We start from the raw sequence: 19,320 nt of genomic DNA, 5'->3' as shown, positions 1-19,320 counted from the left end.
GTCCCTGGTGCGGGTACGAGGCGGTGCCGCCCCGGGGTCCCTGGTGCGGGTACGAGGCGCTGCCCCGCGCGGGTCCCGGGTCCCCCCTCACCCGCCACCACGAACTTGGCCATGCGCGCGCCGCCCCCCAACGGTGGCTTCGGCGTTGCGCGGCAACGCGCCGCGCGCGGATGTAGTTTGTCCCTCGCCGCGCGCCATCCCTCTCGCGAGGCCTGCCGGGAGCGCGCGGGGAGCGGGCGGTGTCATGGCGGCGGCGCCGCGTGCGAGGTAACGGCGGCCGCCGCTCGCCAGGAGCCCCGGCACGGCCCAGCCCGGCCCTCCGGTCCCGGCACGGCTCGGCTGGTGCGAGCGGCGCCAGGCACCGCCCGGCCCGGCGCGATCCCAGCCGTTGCGTCCGGGAGCTCCGAGCCGGTGCGGAGCCGCCGAAAGACCTCTGTCCCCTTGTGCCGTCCTGCTCCGCCGGGCAGCGCTCCCGGCGCCTGGGGGAAGCGATCCCGAAACCCTGCGGCTTCTCCCTGCCTGGTGTCCCCGGCCCGGGAGTGATCCCGCGGGTGACCAGCCGGGCAGGCGGCTTTCCCGGCGGATGGCGGCAGGGAGGTCGGGCCAGGCTCGCGGGCGGGATTCTGTTACCCGGAGCTAAAGGGGACCCTCCAGAGCCCTGTCGAGAGACGCGTCTGCTTGGGAAACGTCACTTAGGAAAAGCCTGTGCCTCCCGGCAGGGCTTTTGGTTAGAGCAGCAAAGAGGAGGAAACAGTTGACACCCAGGCTGAGTGTGCCTTGTGCCGAGATGTTTGGCTGAAATGTAGGAGACGGAATAAAAGCCTCTCATTTTCCGGGGATCTTTTCCCAAATCTTGTCCCCTCCTCTAAAAGTGCATAAAGTTGAAATTGTAGGAGTTCAAAGTCTGGTAACTAACCCATAATTTTCAATTGCTTTTACAGATGAGTGATCTTATGCACTTCCTCCAGAACTGTTTCCACTGGTAGAATTTCATCGGATCCCTTACTTTGAGTTGGTATTTCAAGTCTATTCATGAGGAATTAGCAAAAATGAATAGGAGAATAAGTTATTTGTTAAATACTGTTAGATACCTGCATAGGTACAGTTCTCTGTTGACTCCCAGATCTTCAGGCACAACAAGAAAACACATTTTATGGATTAGCAGATACAGGGATCCCTTGGGAAATGTGAACTTTAGGGAGTTATTTTTAAATATTTTTCCTTCTCTGCATGGATCATCGCTTCGATTCCTATCTCAAAAGACGGATGTGTTTAGCACAGGTGCAGAGGCTTTGGTGAGTGAGCAGGCTTCCCAGAGCTCTTTGGAAGCTGAAAAGTTGGATGATTCTGGGAGCTTCAAAACAAAGCACGTAGTGGATCATAATGACCCGTTCTTTAATAGTCTCCGGAAATGCACCTGTCCTTGCGATGCGCTGGACTTGGCTTCCGAGTCTGCTGTCTCCATCAAGCATTACACAAACTGTTTAACCACTGCTTGGAGGCTCTTCAAACACATGTCGGAGGAGCAGCAGCGCTACGAGAAGCAGCTGATCTTTGAGCACCCGGCCTTCGCCAAGCTGTGCCAGCAGCTGCTGCGGGACTCCCGCAGGATGACGCGCAGGGACCTGGTGTTCAGCCTGCACGCCGCGGTGAACCTCGGGGTGCCCCAGAACACGCTCCTGGTCCAGACTTTGCTGAGAGTGTGCCAAGTAAGTGTGAAGATCCTTCTCCTAAATCTGGGCTGAAACCTCGTGGGCAATTCTGGGAGTCTGTGCAGCATCAGAGAGAACTGGGTTACATCCCTGGCTTAGTCTGATGTTCCATGGAAACAGGGTTCCCATAGTTCATTTGTGTGTACTTCTTGTCTCCTTCATTTTTGAAACCGCTGCCTGATTTCAGATTTAACAGAGAGAAGTCTCAAAAATCATTACCCCTCTCAAATCAACTGAATTTGATGTGAGTCCGTGTGGGGGGCCACTGCAGAATTAAAGCTTGTGAATTGACTTTTGAGGGGAAAAAAAAAAGACAGGTACAGATTAAGAGTGGTCAGTTTTACTTTTCTGAAACTTCTGTTGGTTTGCAGTAATGTGACATTGTGGAAACTTTAACAGGAGAAGCTCAATCAACTCGATAACCGATGTGTCTCCGTTTTGGCAACTACTTTATCAGGGATGGATAAAGACAAGAATGTGAGCGCTCTTCAAGCTGGATTACAGTGAGAAAAACATATCTTTCACGTGTTCTTCCTATTTCAATGTTGTTTGAATACGTCTGTTAGAAATCATCAAGGGAATGTCTGCGCATAGAATACATACTGTGCTTTTAGGATTTAAATGATCACATGAGATAAGAACTGTCCTACACAGTGATTTTTGGCGTTGTCTTTGCAGTTTCGAGCAGGAGGGCTTCCAGTAGTATAGGGTGCTAGTCTGGTCCGCAGGGGATTGTGTTCTGGCTGCAGCTCCACCAGTGTGGTTTTTTTGTGATCTTAAGTCCCTTCACATATCTGTCCCTCTTTTATCTGTGTCTAAATGGGAGGTAGTGAGACTAGTTTACTTTGTGAAGTATTTTTGATTTTTCATTATTAAAAATGCTATTTAGCAGCCTGGGAATATTTTCTTTTAATTTAGTAAGTAAAAATTAGGCTGAAGACTAGTTGCATCCAGCAAGTCCCTCTCTGTAGTACTTTATCAGAATAACTTGTTTGGCTGTAGTGAATTTTGTCTGGGCCAATGCGATTTATGTGACTAACCAAGCTGCTCAGTCCCATAAGATTGTTCTTACTGAGGCTGTCAAAAAACTTGCCATGGATTAGTACTTTTGATCCTGTGTCAGGTTCTACTTTGAGAAGGTGGATGTGCCTTAAAAGTTGGTGCAAAGCAGGAGAGCCATCTACAGCTCTCTCTCTGTCTTGATGTCTGGAGCTCTTGCCTATTTGCAGGGGTGAATTTCAGACCAGTGCACTGCCTTAGAAAGTGACACTTCCTATTTTGTAGCTGTGCAGGTATATTTAAGGGTTGTTTGGACAGAACAATTACAATACTACCCTCTGAGACAAAAAAGTAGGTGCTAGGAATGCAGAATTCCTTCATCTTGTGCTTATGATCCCTCTGTGTTGCGATATCCCCTTCTGTTCTTGCAGCCCACAGCACTGCTTGTTTGTTTTCTTTCCTCACTTGCAACAAATGGTTGTCAGTGTCCGTTCCTGAGTTTCCTGGCAGTTTCAGAACTTGTCTGCACGTAGATGATTCTGAGATAAAAATATGCAATTTTTTTTTCTGCATAAGGATGTTAATTCTTTGACACTTAACGGGACTCACATCTACACAGTCATGTGCAGTCTGGTCAGGTGCCCCTGCTGTTAATATATCAGCAGCAACATTCATCTATCAGGATAATGTTAAGAAAGCATGTAAAATTATTTCTATGTGTAAAATATCTGTGCTGCAGCTACATCACGTAGAGTTATGCCAATATTGCATAAAAAAGGAGGTGGGAGAGGAGCAGGGAATTACAGCTTTAACTTAGGGGTACATCAGTGAGGAAGAATGGGGGTACCTGCTGTTTCTGCTGAAATGAGGAAAGTTCTTGTGTGTGTTTCTTCATCAGGTTACTAGTGGAGCAGCGCATTTCCAGTATCAAAGACATCTTTATTCTGCAAAACCTGATGAAATGCATGGGAAAAGATGTTCCGGTTTTTCTGAAAAAGAAATTAGAGGTAAGTGTAGTTGGAGGCTCATTTTTACTTCCACAAAGCCTGTGCTCTTGCATTGTTTATAAATTGTGTATGGTTCTTTCTCAAAGAGAAAATATAATAGAAAGGTAACTGTATTTGCAATTTGAATCATAGTCCAGATATATCTGCAGGAAGAACTTAAATTTGGAGGTTGGGAACAAAAGGAGTTGAGGCAGTAAAGTAACAGTGTGCCCTTGACTCTTTGTTTTGGCCACATGGTGTTTCATAGAAGCACTTAAAGGCTATTCCCTGATTCCCTTGCCCAGCTTGTGACTGGAAGACAAGGCGACAGAAAATTAGTCTATGATGGGGCTGTGTCTAGTAATGGTAAGGGGATGGAGGACTGATGGGAGTGAGGTTGGGAGCAGGCGTCAGGTTTTATGGCAGGGCGTACTGAGGTTTGTCACCTGATTTAAAAATCCTTTTTGAAACCACTTTTCAAACAAGTCCTGCTGTGTTTTCATCACATAACTGAAGGGCACTGAGGTCACACTTAGTAATGGCATTCATGAAATACCATAAAACTGAAAGGAAAATAACATTTACACTTGTTAGCTAAAGGGAGCTCCTAATTTTCTGAGCCCACAGGGTGCTGTTTTTTTACAGTGTAATTTCTATTGTAGGTGCATTTTGTATTTAACCTTTGATATGCGTGCAGTAAGAATACTGTATTTTAGTAGCCAATATATTTTGTAGTCTCATTTTTACTGTCATTTATATCAGTCTAATTACTGCTTCAATAAATGAAACCTCTCTTGTGGCAACAGAGCTGACCACCTCTGCCTCAGTCCACATTTGTAGCTGGGTGTTTGTGTTAAAGATAGGCCGCTCGGTGTACTATGGATCACTTTGGAGGCTTACAGCTTTCATGGGCATGCAGATCAGTCAACTGTGCCATTTTTGTTTCTGCTACTTTTTTAAGAGTTTGCAGAAGACACATATTGACAGTGTTTGGAAATGACCTTTGCTGAGACTTCTTTCTTTTAAAAGAAGCGTATAAAGGCAAATTGCTGGGAACTTGCATAGTGACACATCTCTAGAGTGCTTGACCTGTTAAAATTGTATATGAAGAAATTGAAAGTGGTTACTTTATGCTTTTGCTATTTTTTGCTTTTTTTTCTTTCATATAAATCTGAACTAAGGAATTTGGGAAAGTTTTGGTGAAATTGTCTTCACCAGAAAGCAGTGATAATATACGAGAAGAATGAAGGATTTAATAAACTCTGATTCACTTTAGATGGCAGTTTTGAAAGAAATAGATCATCTGACTTTTCCGAATGCTCTGCGTGTGTTTTTGGCTCTTGTTGCAATGAATTATTGTTCGTATCCAATCCTGACTGCCTGCAGTAAAAAGATCCAGGGTAAGAAAATAATATACTTATTAAATTTCCTTTCCTTATACCAAATTCTTTCTAATTACTGTCTCATCTCCCTTTTCTGACTTCCTTTAAAACTCAGGAAACATCTTTGTTTTACAGGATATTATAGTTATGTGGAGCCATTTGACAAGAAGCAAGACAGAAAATTACTAATAAATAATGAAAACAAATAGCTCTTGTCATCTCTGCCCTTCTTAACATTTACCTGAATTACATGTTTTCGTTTATGTTTCTCTGTACACAGGATTTAGGAAAAAGAATTTAATTCTATCAAGAAAAGACAGATTTCAAATAAAATTTTAAAACAAATCTGAGTTGGAAACGGCCAACTTACAGGACGGATTGGCAGCCTAGTGTGATTAGTTGGTAAACTAAATGAAAAACAGTGTTTCCCTGAAGAACTGGATTTAATTATTGAGTACTGCTTAATAACTGACCTCATGCTGTAGCCCACAGAAACATTAAATGAAAGCTAATGCTTTCACGTCTCTCTATACCTTTACAATACATTACTTAAGTGTATGTGGTCAGTATGTATTGATTCATACTTAAAATAAAAATGCATTTGTGTCTCATAAAGCATTAAAATAGTAAAATAGCATTTTTAGCATAAGTAAACCAGAAGTGTTAAAGCTGCTTGTATAGCCTGTATTGTCCTTACACGTATAAGGACACAGTGTTTAATTACACATACTGGCTTCTCCCATAGGACTTCCACCACACTGGGGACACCAGCCAGGTGGCATACACAGAGTGAGCAGTGACTTTTTTCAGCATTTTTTAGTGCATGCTGAAAGTCAAGAAACCTGGAAGATGTCCTGGGAACACAATCTTCTTGCTTATTTTGTAAATTTGTCCGCTTTTGCTGATTAATGTGTTCTAGCTTGATTCCAACTCAGTTTGTTTTCTCCTGTCTCAGTTTCTTCATGTGTTTTAGCTCAGTTGAGCTTTGCCTAGCTAGTCTCAGTCTGTTCCACAGTTTCATATCAGATTTTTTCCCTCCTCCATCCCTTAACCAAACTATTCCCACGGTGTCTCCAACCTACAGCTCCCATTGCTTTGTATCATTTGTCCTTTTTTGATCTACTGTTACAGAAAATGTCCATGATGTTCCATTTCGGCAGTTAATTCTCATTCTGGAAGCTTGTCACACTCTCCAGTACCGTAATGTAAAACTGTTTTCAGCATTAGCAGACTATGTTAATTCCACTGCCTGCCTTTGGGACAAAAGACAGGTGAGTTTGAGACCAAATAATTTATAGCAGTACTAGTAGAGTATCTGGTGCTTTCCATCTTATCTTTCTTCATGTTTGTGCTTGATCTTTGGGGAACAGATTTTTTAGGTATACCAGTCTGATGAAGTTGATAGTTAAATTTTGAAAATGCTCTTCTATTTATTGATAAGTAAAGAAACAAATAAAAGTGGTGTTATGATTTGAAAAATTTGCTTTCATTAAAAATGCCTTTTATGATATCAACAGGTAGGATTTACTTCACTGACTTTCTTGACTTATAAAACTCTCTTTTCTTTAGATTATCCTTTTTCTTTCTGCCTGTGAGGCACTTGGCTTTCAGCCTAGTGAGTTGATGGAGATTTTTGCAGAGAAGCTGACCGAAGACCCTGAATTCCTTAACTTGAAAAATCTTTTGATTGTTCTCCGAGTGTATTCACGACTCAACTATGTTCCCAGAGTCCAAAAGCATCGGTAGGTTTTCATTTAGGATGCCTGATAATACGTTATGTAGTCATTATAGAGTAATGTATGGCAACTAGTATTTGATTTCAGTTGTGGAAGAGTTCATAATCCCATTTCATTAATCTGCAAAGTAAATTTGCTTTGTCGTTTTACATTTTTTCTACATAGGATTTTTTTTTGTCTAGCTGAAGACTTTGGTTCTAGACTGACTAGGCTACTAAATCTGTTGATAGGAAGCTGTATCCTCAAAGCAAGAATCAAGTGCTAATGTTAAATAACACAAGCTAGCAAGGATTTCTAACTTGTATTTTTGTTTGAAATGTGTGTTTTTATAGCCTTATTTGTGTATTTAGATACTTTTCTTCTGATTTTGGAAAAGGTTTTTTGAGACCCTTCAGAGCTGCTTGAATAAATGCCTGCCTCAGATTTCCGACACAGAACTGCTGAAGGCAACGTATTCACTTTGCATCTTAGGATATCTTCCCCATCAAGCACTGGATGAGCTGCTGCAAAAGGACAGCAAGGATGAACTTATACTGTCAGGTCAGACCTTACTTTGTCATCTTCTTGTTTTAAAAAGAATAGTCTGCCTGTGTACATAATTTGTTGTAATTGTGTTAAAAGATTAGAAATTAAAGAACCCCAACATGATTAATATTAAATTTGAAGTCCTCAAGACAGAGCTAATTTAGTAATGGTGGTCTGAGTGATCTGGCTTTGCACTAAGGCATCAGCTTATTGTCTTGGGCCCCATGGTGGAAACAGTTTAATAGTAGGTGTGCAGTTAAATGAACAGAGATGAAGATGGGATTTGTGGAAGTGGTAGAAATGTGCAAGAGTCGAGGGTTCTACAGTCAATAGATGTTCAGGCATTTTTAAAAATATAGGAAGTTTTAACCTTTATAAACTAACTTTAGTACCTGGAATCATGAGTAAAAGTGAGATTTGGACTGCTCTGAGTTATAATGAGGTACTTGTAATGGTTTGTAGAAGAATTTGGTTTCCACATTATAATTTTGTACAGGTAGTAGAATTGTCGAGCAGAGTAGAAATTTGGTGCAAACACTGTGTCTTGCTGTTGAGCCTGCTGTGTCTCAACCTGAAAGATGTAAAGCTGTAACTGCTTAGTGTTTGCACAGCTTAATGCTCTTCAAGTACAGTTTCAAAATTTTGGCTGAATCTGATATCCCTTTTTGGTTTATAAGTAGTGTCCTGATTGTCTGGATTTCATGAATGGTTTTTATGCATACTCTCCCATGATAACTGACAGCATGCACAGAGCTGTGTACAGCAGAGGGGGAAGACTGCATAAATGGGCAAGCTCCCTGCCATAGACTTTAATATTGTAATTAGTGAATTGATGGTGTGTATTTAACAATATGTTGAAGAGACTCAATAATATTCAGTGAAAATCAATTGGGTTTTGCTTCTTACATCGAAATTCATTTGTTGTGCTGGAACAGACTATAAAAGATAATAAAATTAAAAATCCTGTGGGATGATACATTGTATGTAGTATTTTTGTATCCTTTTTCAGGTGATCTTTACAAAGAACAAAAGGAAATGATGCTTCGCTGTGTGAAAACGTGTATGGAACTTGATAGCCCTTCCTTCACGAAGCCTGCATTTGTGGTGACTGAGAATTCGTCCTCATTGGTCTCTCTTAGTCTCAAAAAGGCTCAGGAGGCACTGACAGAGCTTCTGGGAGATGAGAACATGTTTCGGCAAAATGTTCAGCTGCCATATAAATATCACGTTGGTATGAAGCTAAATTATTGTCAAATTCTTTTTAATATGATTTATTATCCCCAAATAATAAGGTGGTAATAAGTTTGCATAGTATGCAAGTGATTAAAAGTGTAACACTTGTGATGACAGTCTTTTAACAAAGGATGTCCTTGATTGGTGAATCTACTTTCTAGGATGCTTCTGTTAAAGTATTTAAATCCATTTCCTAAAAGTTAATGATTTCTCTTATTCACAGAACTGCTTTGGACTTTTTGTTAAGCATCAGCAAGGAGATGTTATTGTACATAAATCCAGTAGGGCCAACTGTTTGAGGGAGTTGACATGTTGATACTAAATTACATTAGAAACAAAGCCAAACAGCAGCTGCCTTTTGTTCTCTGACTTGTTTCTTCTCTGAAGTTCTGGCTAAGGTTTGGGTTTCACCTTCTTTATGAAATGTGATGTGACCTTTTGACAGGTGATCATTTCAGAAGGTTTGGTTTCTTTTATGTTTTGATCTTGCTTATTTTTTTTGTCAGCCATCCAGCTTACCAGTTCTTCTGTACTTGTAATAATTTTCTTCCCAAATATTTCCAGTGAGGAATTGGACTACAGGAAAATATGAGTAGGCATGACAGCCTGTGATCAAGAGTAGTTTCTTTAAACAATGATTTCACTCCCATAAAGTTACATCTGCAGTTTCCAGAAACAAATTTATTTTTTCTGGGGATGTGCAAGCTATAGCTGTTTATATTGGTTGCAGGGAGGGAAAAGCTATCAGTAATAAGTCAATTATTAGAGAACAGCAATTAGAAACAGACCAGCGATGGTGCCTATTAACTTTTTCAAATGAGTTGTTCATTTGAAAACAATTTGAACAATTAGTGTGTTCAAATGAGAACAGTAATTGTAACCTCTTGCAGAGTTAAATGTTTTGTTGGGTTTTTTTCAGATTTTGAAATCAGAATGGATTCAGAAGGAAAAAAAGTGCTCCCTATAACTGCAACAGATGATCATCCTGACCCAAGTGTTCAAAGGTGTCTCTTTTACTCCATATTTTTTCTAGCAGGCTAGTTTTATTTGTATGTATTCCATCCAGTTACTTCTTCAGTTCACCGATTTGCAGGAGCAAAGTAGATAACTAAATTGTTATTTATGGTCACTGAAATACGCAAAAATTTCCGTGCCAGTTCAGAGTAACAATTCATCCAGCTCAATACCTGCTTCTGAGGGAGGCTAAAATTAACATTTCAGAGAAAGAAACATCACAGTGGTCTGATACTCTAGTAGTGTATGCAGGTAGAATTTTAAAATTGCAAGTGTTTGTGTGTCCAATTAAACATTCAGTTATTCTCTTAAGTCTCAAAGATGTGCATCTTAATGATATGTTATGGCAGTTAATTCAGCTACTGAAATATACTTTGAATAAAAAGGATCATCATATGCACATTTTAGGTGATTAATTTAATCTTGTGTAGAAGACTGACCTCTCAGTAATTGAAGCAGGACATGTATCATTTAAGTAATGCTTAAGTAGAATTGGGTGATACTTAACATTCATGTGCTGGATCACTGCACAATGTATTTTATACAGTTTGCTTTTTGGTAAAAAGAGAGCTAGTGAATTGTGTAACAGAAAGTCAGTGTTCCAAGCCATTCAGCTTTTCTCACCCTTCCAAGTAGCTTTTTATGGAAAGAAGTAACTGATTCTGAATATCATTAGCAAAGGATCAAAGTAAATGCAGAATCTCTCAGATTAATGGAGAATGCTGAATGATCTATTACCTTCTCATTGTGGGAGAAGTGGAGATCTAAGTACGTAATTCTGCTGTAAGCACTTGGGTAGATGGTGGAAGTTGTGTGAGCTCATGGAAGAAGAAAGGGTCTAAATTACTTAAGTCCGAAGTTCGAAATTTTTGTAGTCCTGATATTTTTGCCTACCAGAAGGAGAGCTGTATATTCTGCTGTGTTAAAAGACATCACTGAATCATTGTCTTAAAAATGCTTGTTCTGCATATGTGCCCTTCTTGATTGTAGATTGGCTCTTCTGTTTGTTCCTCTATCTACTTTCTGCATGGGTACAACGCACCCCCAAGGGAAGCTGGCAATGAAGAAGCGGCATCTAAATAAACTGGGCTATCACGTGATTCTGGTAAGAAGTCAGGTTATTCTCTCTGTTTGGGTTCTCTTATCAGTGTAGTGATGAGTGTGTTTGGTAGAACAGGCATTGTTCTACCAAACATGAAAGCTCACCTGGGATGGTGGGCCTTCTCCAGAGTGGTAATTGCGTATCTTTGCTAGTTAAACCGGAGTGATGGTGTCACTAGCGAGAAAGGGCAGAGGAACTCTAAAAGACAAGCCACCACTTACCATTATCAGTGAAATAAATATAATCATAGTTGAGGGGGAAAAAAAAAAATCAAGCCACTGAATTCCTTTGTGCCTAAAAAACTTATGTGTCTCTGGCTTGTTTCCTTGATTTTCATAGAGTGAATGATTCAAGCGAACTTGTTTTCAAAATACAGCAAATCCCTATGGCCTTCTCATCACTGAGCACTTGGTTTGTAGGACAGGGTAGTTTGGATAATAGAAATAACGGACCCTTTCCTTTTACTTTCTTCTAGATCCAGAACAGGAAGTTTCAGGAAATGACAAATGAAGATGCAGTTGAGTTTTTGAAAGGAAAAATTTATTTAGAAAATACTTCCTCTTCTTCTGAAGCAACTGTGCAGGATAATAATTAAAATAAACTAAAAATTTTGGGTCTCCTGATCTCTCTTTTTCCTTTGTAATTAATGTAAGGTTTTAACGGAAGAGATAAGTAGTTTTATACACAACTGCCTGCTCCAAAGTATTACAGATTAAGAAAGTTTGTGAAATGAATGAAACCTGCTGATAGTGGGGGTTTTCTTTTGTGAAGTGGGAGTGGAATTTCTCTAGTAGAGGGAAATAATCCAAAAAGCATCCTGACATCTACTGCTGTTGAAATGTCTTAATTTAATCTGTATTATGCTTCCCCTCCTGCATGCTCCAAGTCAAATTTCTCTCCTCTTGAGCTGGTTCAGAGAAAGGGTGTGACTATTTCAAGTGCTATTGGAGCCTGGCCTACAATTAGGCACTAGAAGGATTCCTGCCCAACATCCCATACAGTTCTTTACGCAGATCTGTATATGGTAAAGCAGTAAATAACTCGGCCTAAGTGGTGTATTAAAAGATCTGGTTATGTGGAAAGTTTCTGAAGAAATCAATCCCCTTCAGTTTTCTGGAGTTCAGACCAGTAATGGTTCAGTAAACTGTATGCTTTTTCTTTTGAACCGTTTGTTTCACTGCTACTGTAATAGATTTTGAGACATCTCACTACAAGAATACAGGTCTTCTATGTCTTTACAAAATGACTCCTGCTCTCTGTTTCTGATGTTACTGTCTCCACAATTATTCAAAGAGGTTTTGCAATACTCAGATTTGTTCATTACATACTGTGATGCATCTCCATTGGCCTGTTGTGTAGTGGTGCAATTGATTAGGGTGGCAGCATTCTAGAAGTGCACAGCAGCTTTGGGCCTTTTATCTGAAGGAGCAGAGTGAACTGATGCATCTTTTCTGTTCTTGGTAACGTACTGATAAAATGCATTTTGTTCTGCTGGAGTTCCTGAAGTACTTAGAGCGCTGAAGTGCGCAAAATACATTTGCAAACAACAGCTTGCTTCTTTCTGTGGAGTAATTAGATCTTCAGTCACAATTCTGCTGCACCACAGCCACAGTCCCATTGGCATAGAAGGAAACAGCAATACTTGCTACAGTGACTGTGTGCTACCTAACCGTGGTGCCCTTGCTTCATTTCCTGAGCTACAAGCACTGCGTTCTTTGTCTTTCTGAAGTAGCGTGGACACGTGGTTAAGGTACTACTACAATGATGAGGTAAAAAAGGTATTGCAGTCATAAGGTGAAAAGAAGCAATATGTTAGGAAAAATTCATTGCTCAACTTCTTGTGGAACATGTAGATAGAATACAGTGCATGTTTGTGTAGGAAGCAGTGCAACCAAAGGAGCATTGTTATGGCTGCCTAGTGTAAAAAGCAGAGAGAGCTGTTCAGTATTTCAGTCTCTGAAATGCAGCACGGACAGGAAAACAGATTTGATGCAATTGTAAAACTTAACAACCAGAGCAAAGTTCATCTGCTTGACTTGATGAGAAGTTTGTTATGCCCCCTTTTTGGATCTGCTACTTTAAGAAAGCATTGTCTATACAGTTTCAGCTGTGAGGTACACTGGTCAGTGCCATTCTGTTGTTTTGAGCTGGCTGACTGACTCATGGTCCCAGCCTGTGCTGGAGGAAGTCTGAAATACTCTGTGCTGGGGTGTCAGGTAGTGCACAGAGCTGTGTTTGGGAAACCACTTGGTGCTGTGTAAAGCCTGGAGCCCTGCAAACCAATAATGCAGTGTCAGCTGTGGCTCTCGCTTTGGCTGGGGAACTGCTCCCTCTGTCTGCTTTGAGCTTTTCAGTCAGGTCTTCAGGAGTAGGTACGTAACTCCCATCCCTTCAGGGACAAAACACAGGCAGGGAAGTATACTGTCCTCTTGGATGCCACCAGCCTGGACAGAATTAGCTACCAGTGGGCACAAAATGGCATAGCACATTATTAAACTAGCTGATCACCATGTGCTTTTTCTTTGTTAAACACCTTAATAGTAGGTAGAAATGAATACAAGCAGCATGGAAGTGTAGTAGTCTGCCATTATGATCACTGTGCTTACTAAAATTTCTTGCTTTATGCTCTCTCAATAATTTATGTTGGTCCTATGTCATCTATGCTGGTAGATAGTTCTAAGCACCATGTAGCTACTGCCAGAGACTTCAGAGCTGTGGGTTTCTTGAATCTTCACATATGCTAAAAAGCTAGTCTGCTGAAAATAAAGCCAGGTTTTTCAGGTGTCCAATTCATGTAATAAGGAAGATCTAATCCCCTGTTCTGTGCATTACAATCTGTATTTAGAATACCATTCTCCTCTCCTGAGTAATTATTAAAATTAGTGGGAGACTCACAATGAAAATCAACAATAATTATTTTTCTCCCATACTTATGAGGTTTGTCACTGCATGGAGTGGTTGGTGTGAAAGGTGCAAAATCCTCTTTTTTAAGCAAAACAGATAAAAAATAGATGTTTTTAGCTGACCTGCCAGTGAGGCTAACTGGAGATGCAAGCTGCATCTTTCTTTACCATTTTCATAGTCTGCCTGCAGACTCAGGAACTTGTGTTTCTAAGTTTTATTCATACTTGGAACTCTTTGTATGTGCAGTGGCTGGAAATCTTTTCTCAATGACGAGTGAGGAACAAGGAAGCTGCAAATGGCTTTATTTCATACAGCCCATGGGTGTGTGTTATCAATGGATGGAACCTAGACCCAATCTGTATCAGGGCCAAGGTTCCCAACTCCCTGTAAGGTGAAAATAGGAAATTTATTAAGTAAACTAAACTGCTGAAGCAGGGTAGGATTTTTCAGTGAATTGAAGGCTTGTTAAAGCAAGTATAGGGCTTAGAGTAATTGTATACCTGTGACTTAAAGACAGTGGACTCAGCTGCAGAAAGCAACCATATATTTGACCAGACTTGTATGAAGGCAGCATATTTTATACCTGGGCCACAAAGAAGTCTGAAAAGTAGAAGCATACAAATCTTTCCTTCATTCTGAGCTCTGAAATACTGGACTTCAGAATTTGTCCTGCTAATCTCAAGAAACAGATACTGCCTTTTATGATTCCTGGGTTTTACATGCTGCTTGCTGTTAGATAGTTTATGATTCATAAATCTTATTACAAAACAGTAAAATGCCATTATAAAGCTGGCTCATCTGGTAAATTTTTCTTTGAGAGTAATACATGTACTGTTCATCTTTTGAAATCTCCAGGTCATCTGAAGGCTATCCACATACCAAAGGGTGACAAGGTTAGATCATTGTCATGTATCACCCAATCAAAAAGAAAACATAGAAGGATTTACAAATATAAGATGTATAGCAAACTTCACTGGCCGAAGGATTGTGTTAAGCATTGAAGGATGTGTGAACTGATCTAAAATGAGAATAAGAAACAGGAAGGCAGAAAATGTGGGCTGCAAGGGTCAGGAAGGTTCTTGCATGAACAGAAAGTAAACTAGTACCATCTGAGCGAAATCAAAACGAAGTTTGTGAAGTAATGCAGAATGAGAATGAGTGACTGGAAAAGCAAATTGTCTCCATAAGCAGCTGGATTTACAGACCCTGGTGATCTGCAGTTCTGTCTTGCTTGGAATTCCTTACATCTAAAACCATTTTTGAGCCCTAACTCGAGCCTTCTTAGGGTATGAAATATTGCAGCCTCTCATTCACAAAAATATCCAGGAACTCTCTTAAAAACTTTCACTTTGCTCTCAAAATGTTCAAAAGATATTCTCAAAGATATTCAAAAGTGACTGGGAAAGAGGGACTAAAAGTACATTGCAAGACTTTGGTTTTTGTTAAGAAATAGAATCTAAATAAATTGGAGCTTGAATTAGAGAATTAAAGTCTGTTTCTCAAGTATTGCAACTGTTTCTGCATAGAAGAGGTTGATTAAAACTGATGCAAATATAACGGAACTCTGAAGTATGGTTAAAATCAGTCCTAGTTGTAAAAAGTTTTTCCCCTTTTTTCATTATTTTTGGACAACAGCAGTATGAAGTGAAAGTATGAATGTGGTGGTGACTGTAAATAGCCACTCAGGAACAAAAAGAAGGAGAATCTGTATTTATGTCTGCAGCAAAAGTCCTTGTGTCCACAGATATTCAGTGATCCTTTTGTTTCACCCTGTTCCCTCCTTCCAAAAATGCTCCTATGCATACTCCAGTAACATTGTTGCCATGGCACCTATTAAAACCCAGCATAAGCTCTTGCTTTATGAAGCAACATGCAATTTTTTTACAAACAGGAGAATTTATTTAAAAATAATTACCTACTTTGCTGTAGGTAAGGGAGTCTATTCATGCCTCCAGACAGGGGCAATATTTATCAAACACTCTTCATTCCTGAGTATGTGCCATAGTTTGTTCTTATTAGTTCAGTCCAAAAAGGGCACTTGCTAAATTTTCTGTATTTGTCCATTTGATTTTCATGGTACAGATTCTGCTGCACATAAGATGTCACTTGTACTTGATCACCCTTTAGAAAGGTGGGGAACTCTGTGGTAACTGTGGGGAAACGGCACTACAGCAAACATGAACTAGCTGAGGCAGTGGCTCCACAACTTCAAAGGAGAAAACTTGAACTGTTATGTAAGTCCAGCATTCTCTTTCTGCAGTGGGGAACAGCTGGTGAATCGGCCTCTGACTGCACAGAGGCTGGTGTCAATGGTGAGGATTGTCACTGAAGTCTTGATTTGTGCTGACACAGATGGGATGTGATTCACACAATGATGTGTTGTGGAGGAGAGTATATATTTGTATGTTTAGATGTTATTGCACACAATAGCTCGGGAAGGAGGAGAAACCAAGCATGGAGTTCACATTTGAAATGTCATTCACGTAATAAAAGACTTACTTAATCTTTTAAAATACACATATTGAAGACCAATAGTGGGTTATCACTTGCCCTTTGTAATGGCTCAGCAGTTAGATATCAGCTTTATCAGAGCAACAGACAGTTCCTTGACACACAGAATTCTCTGGAAAATACAGAAGCAACCTGCACCCCTTGCACACCACAGTGTACAGGGCAAGATGAGGGCAAAGGCCACTGATGCATTTGTGTCTGTTGGTTTAGAATATGCTCTATTTTGCCATGAATGATTTGTTGCAGGGACAAACCATCTTCTAAATGAATCTTCAGTCTGGGTCACATTCTGTGTAAATGTAAGGAAAATTATGGAGATCTGAAAAGTTAAGTAGACAAAATATGTGCATGCATGTGTGTTTGGAGATTTGCTCTGTATCAGTCTGTGTTCAAGGAACAGTACAAAATGGTGAATGCCTCACTGATGACAGCAAGAAGACTTTCTTCTCAGTTGGCAGTAATTCCCCCAAAAGGTAGTACTGAGGAGGATGAAGGTTGGTTAGATTTGTGCTGGTGCAGAATAAAAACAGAACTTTCCAAATTTTCCGCTGCTGGTGTAGGTTTGATATTTATTTGCTGAATCCACTAACTCTGTATTTGAAGGGGAAAAAAGAGAACACCAAAAAAGAGCCACGCTCTCTGAACAGAGATAAATTACGTGGCACTAAGGTAGTAGTCAGAGACATGGGGGATCTTGAGTTCGGCTTCCTGCTTGCCATTGATTATCTGTCTGCCCACAGGAAAGTCACTCAGGAGGTCCCTGGGGCACACCCAGATTCCTGGTTCCACACCCATTTTGGTAGTGCATGACTCAATGGAAAGCCTTGTTTGGCAGTAGGGGCAGAGTTCCAGCACAACCAGGTGTCTGTGTTCCCTGTCTATAAATGGGGACGCCCCCATGTTGACTTGCTTGGATTTGCAAGCTCTCCTAGGCAGAGCTGGCTGATGTTTCAGATCCGCTTCTCATACAAAGAGTAGGAAGTGTTCAGACATTAGAGTGGAGGAAGCCTTGGCTGCCTTTGCTGAAGAACCCCAAACCTTGTGACCGATGCAAGCCATGTCAACAGCCTTACTGCAAACCTACCCAGCCCTATCACAACAAGCACTTGAAAGTGCCACTACCCAGTCCCTCCCTCAGATACTATTAGCAGCAATTATTTTTAATAAAATCAGGCACCAAAACACAAGCCGTTTCCACTGCATGTCACACCCATAGATACATATCACACTTCAAACCTGGCTTACAAGTTACATAGAATGGACTTGTTTGGCGCAGACAAGAACTGCTTTGAGATCTTTTGTCAGGTACTATTGGTTTCATTAATAATCTCTGAGGTTCCTCAGGGCTATCATAAGCATTTTTAACAGATTCTCAGGGTGGTTGAGGGGTTTGTAGCATTGCTCACCTTGTGTGGACACACATAACTGTATGCATGCAAATAATGCTATTTATGCTTGGTGCTGTCACTAAACAGAAAGCTCAGTGTGTGTGTCATGTTTGATAGGACAGAGAACAAAGGTAAATATGAACATATTTTATAGTTGTAAAAGCTAATTACTTTATATACAGTGTATATTGTTTGAGTTTAAGAAATTGCATGCAAGCATATTCGTACCTAATCACAAAGTATTCTGGTGCTTGTAATAGAACTCATTAAAAATAATGTTGGTTATTCTAGGATACAGTGCAGTAAGCTTGTTTCTTAACCATTAAGCAACAATAAAGATTTATGTGCTGTCCTTTACAGTTCTGCTAGTAGTAATAAAATAATACTAATTTATTTACATACAAAGGTATTTATTTTATTTAAAAATACAAGCCAGGCTTTTAATGTTACATGACATCCTCTTTAAAAAGGCCTAATTAAAACAAACACTGCATTACTTTGACAGCTAAAGCTTTACGAGAAATTTTGTTTCTTCACAAAATCAAGGATTCTTGCCTAACTCTTGTCCACTCAGAACTTCAGTACAGGATCAAACACTTCTGAAAATTCTCTTCCCCCCAGAGCAATACCTCTGAAATCTCAAGTTTCAATCATGTCATCAGAAGGTATTCTTATAAAGGGAAGTTTTCAAGACCGGAGAAGGTGAGTGAGGAAAAAATAACTGATTTTTCTGATAGTGGATTCAGGCACATAAAAATCTGTGAGCAAATTGAGTCTTTCTGTTGATCAGATTACAAGGGCAATATTTTGCAGCTTGTATGTGTGGACTTTGGGTTCAGCAATTTACCATTGCACCTGAAATATACCACTAATAGTTTTTAAAGTTAAATTGCACAATCCTTATGCAGACAAATTTCCCATAGGAACTGTGTTTACATAAGGAGTGTAGGATTTTGTGCACAACTCCTTGTAAATGTGATTACCATTAACTCCTAGAACTGAACCAACAGTGTTTGTTACCTTTAATTACACGTGGTAAATATAATTTTGAATTCAGACTGTATGTTAAAGCTCAAGGTCCCTAGCAGTGATATTTTGCCATCTAATGGATGAAGTAAAAATAACTACTCAGGCTACCTGTTGTTTAGGAAAGACAATACAATAAGAATGTTTTTCTTTCCTGGTTAAAGAAAATGATGACTGAGGAAGCTGCTCTGCCAGCCTAATTAAACCAATACAGATTTTGTCAGCTTGCTTCCACCTGCTTCCATAAGGAACTGCTTGCTGGGTGGGTACTTGAAGCTCCTCTCTGATAACAAAGCTGTCTAAAAACTGCATCACAGGGCTTGTGGAGAAAAGGCAGGTATTATATCCTACACTGACACAACACACTTGTATTTACAGTTGCGCTCAAATATGTGAGAATGCATGTGTATAAATGCTGTAAAATCTATGGAAAAATCTTTGAAAGTGTCTGTAAATGAAAATACCTTGAAATTACTAGATCATGTGCCAGTAGTTGAATTAGCTCCACTAAGCTGAAACTTATGTATCCTGTGTCACTTGATGATCTGCAGGACATTCAAGTTTGGCTTAATGAAACTAATTTTAAGGTTTGCTAGTAATGTCATTCTATCTAGAGTATGTTAGCTGGAATTCTTTCTGGTTCATGATTATTTTTAAGTTCCAAATGTAAAGTTAATGGGGTGTTTGCAGAGTAGTCTCAGAAAAAGAGAGAACAAAAAAATCTCAGCAAGATGACTCTAGAACAAAATTGTTGTAACTCATAGTTTCCAGTATATTCTCATTTATACTAGGATTGTTGCTG

General features: G+C 40.0%; 2 protein-coding genes across 7 annotated transcripts in view; one reads left to right on the top strand and one right to left on the bottom strand.

Annotated features, from left to right (window-relative positions):
- MDH1B (malate dehydrogenase 1B) overlaps positions 1 to 159 on the bottom strand; it is a 7,712-nt gene extending 7,553 nt beyond the window's left edge. For 2 of the 4 annotated variants that reach the window (XM_027637086.1, XM_027637087.1), the window contains exon 1: positions 92 to 159. In XM_027637086.1, coding sequence (XP_027492887.1) covers positions 92 to 113 — 22 coding nt within the window. In that variant the 5' untranslated portion in view covers positions 114 to 159. The remainder of the gene's footprint in view (positions 1 to 91) is intronic. The other 2 variants (XM_027637089.1, XM_027637091.1) reach the window with 1 other exon arrangement.
- Positions 154 to 11,312, top strand: FASTKD2 (FAST kinase domains 2). Of its 3 annotated transcripts, none has more exons than XM_027637085.1 (12): positions 154 to 267; positions 942 to 1,709; positions 2,112 to 2,215; positions 3,610 to 3,718; positions 4,974 to 5,097; positions 6,211 to 6,350; positions 6,649 to 6,821; positions 7,192 to 7,355; positions 8,350 to 8,571; positions 9,493 to 9,577; positions 10,578 to 10,692; positions 11,165 to 11,312. In XM_027637085.1, the coding sequence occupies exons 2-12, from the start codon at positions 1,050 to 1,052 to the stop codon at positions 11,282 to 11,284; spliced, it is 2,016 nt and encodes a 671-aa protein (XP_027492886.1). In that variant the 5' UTR covers positions 154 to 267; positions 942 to 1,049; the 3' UTR covers positions 11,285 to 11,312. The 3 variants fall into 3 exon arrangements, with proteins under 3 accessions (XP_027492886.1, XP_027492884.1, XP_027492885.1); XM_027637083.1 differs by lacking the exon at positions 154 to 267 and adding an exon at positions 342 to 551; XM_027637084.1 differs by lacking the exon at positions 154 to 267 and adding an exon at positions 342 to 597.
- Positions 11,313 to 19,320: the final 8,008 nt, after the last annotated feature.

The sequence above is a fragment of the Corapipo altera genome, unplaced genomic scaffold (genome assembly GCF_003945725.1).
Source record: "Corapipo altera isolate COAL_440 unplaced genomic scaffold, ASM394572v1 45, whole genome shotgun sequence".
NCBI lineage: Eukaryota > Metazoa > Chordata > Aves > Passeriformes > Pipridae > Corapipo > Corapipo altera.
This window is presented reverse-complemented; position numbering and strand designations above follow the sequence as displayed.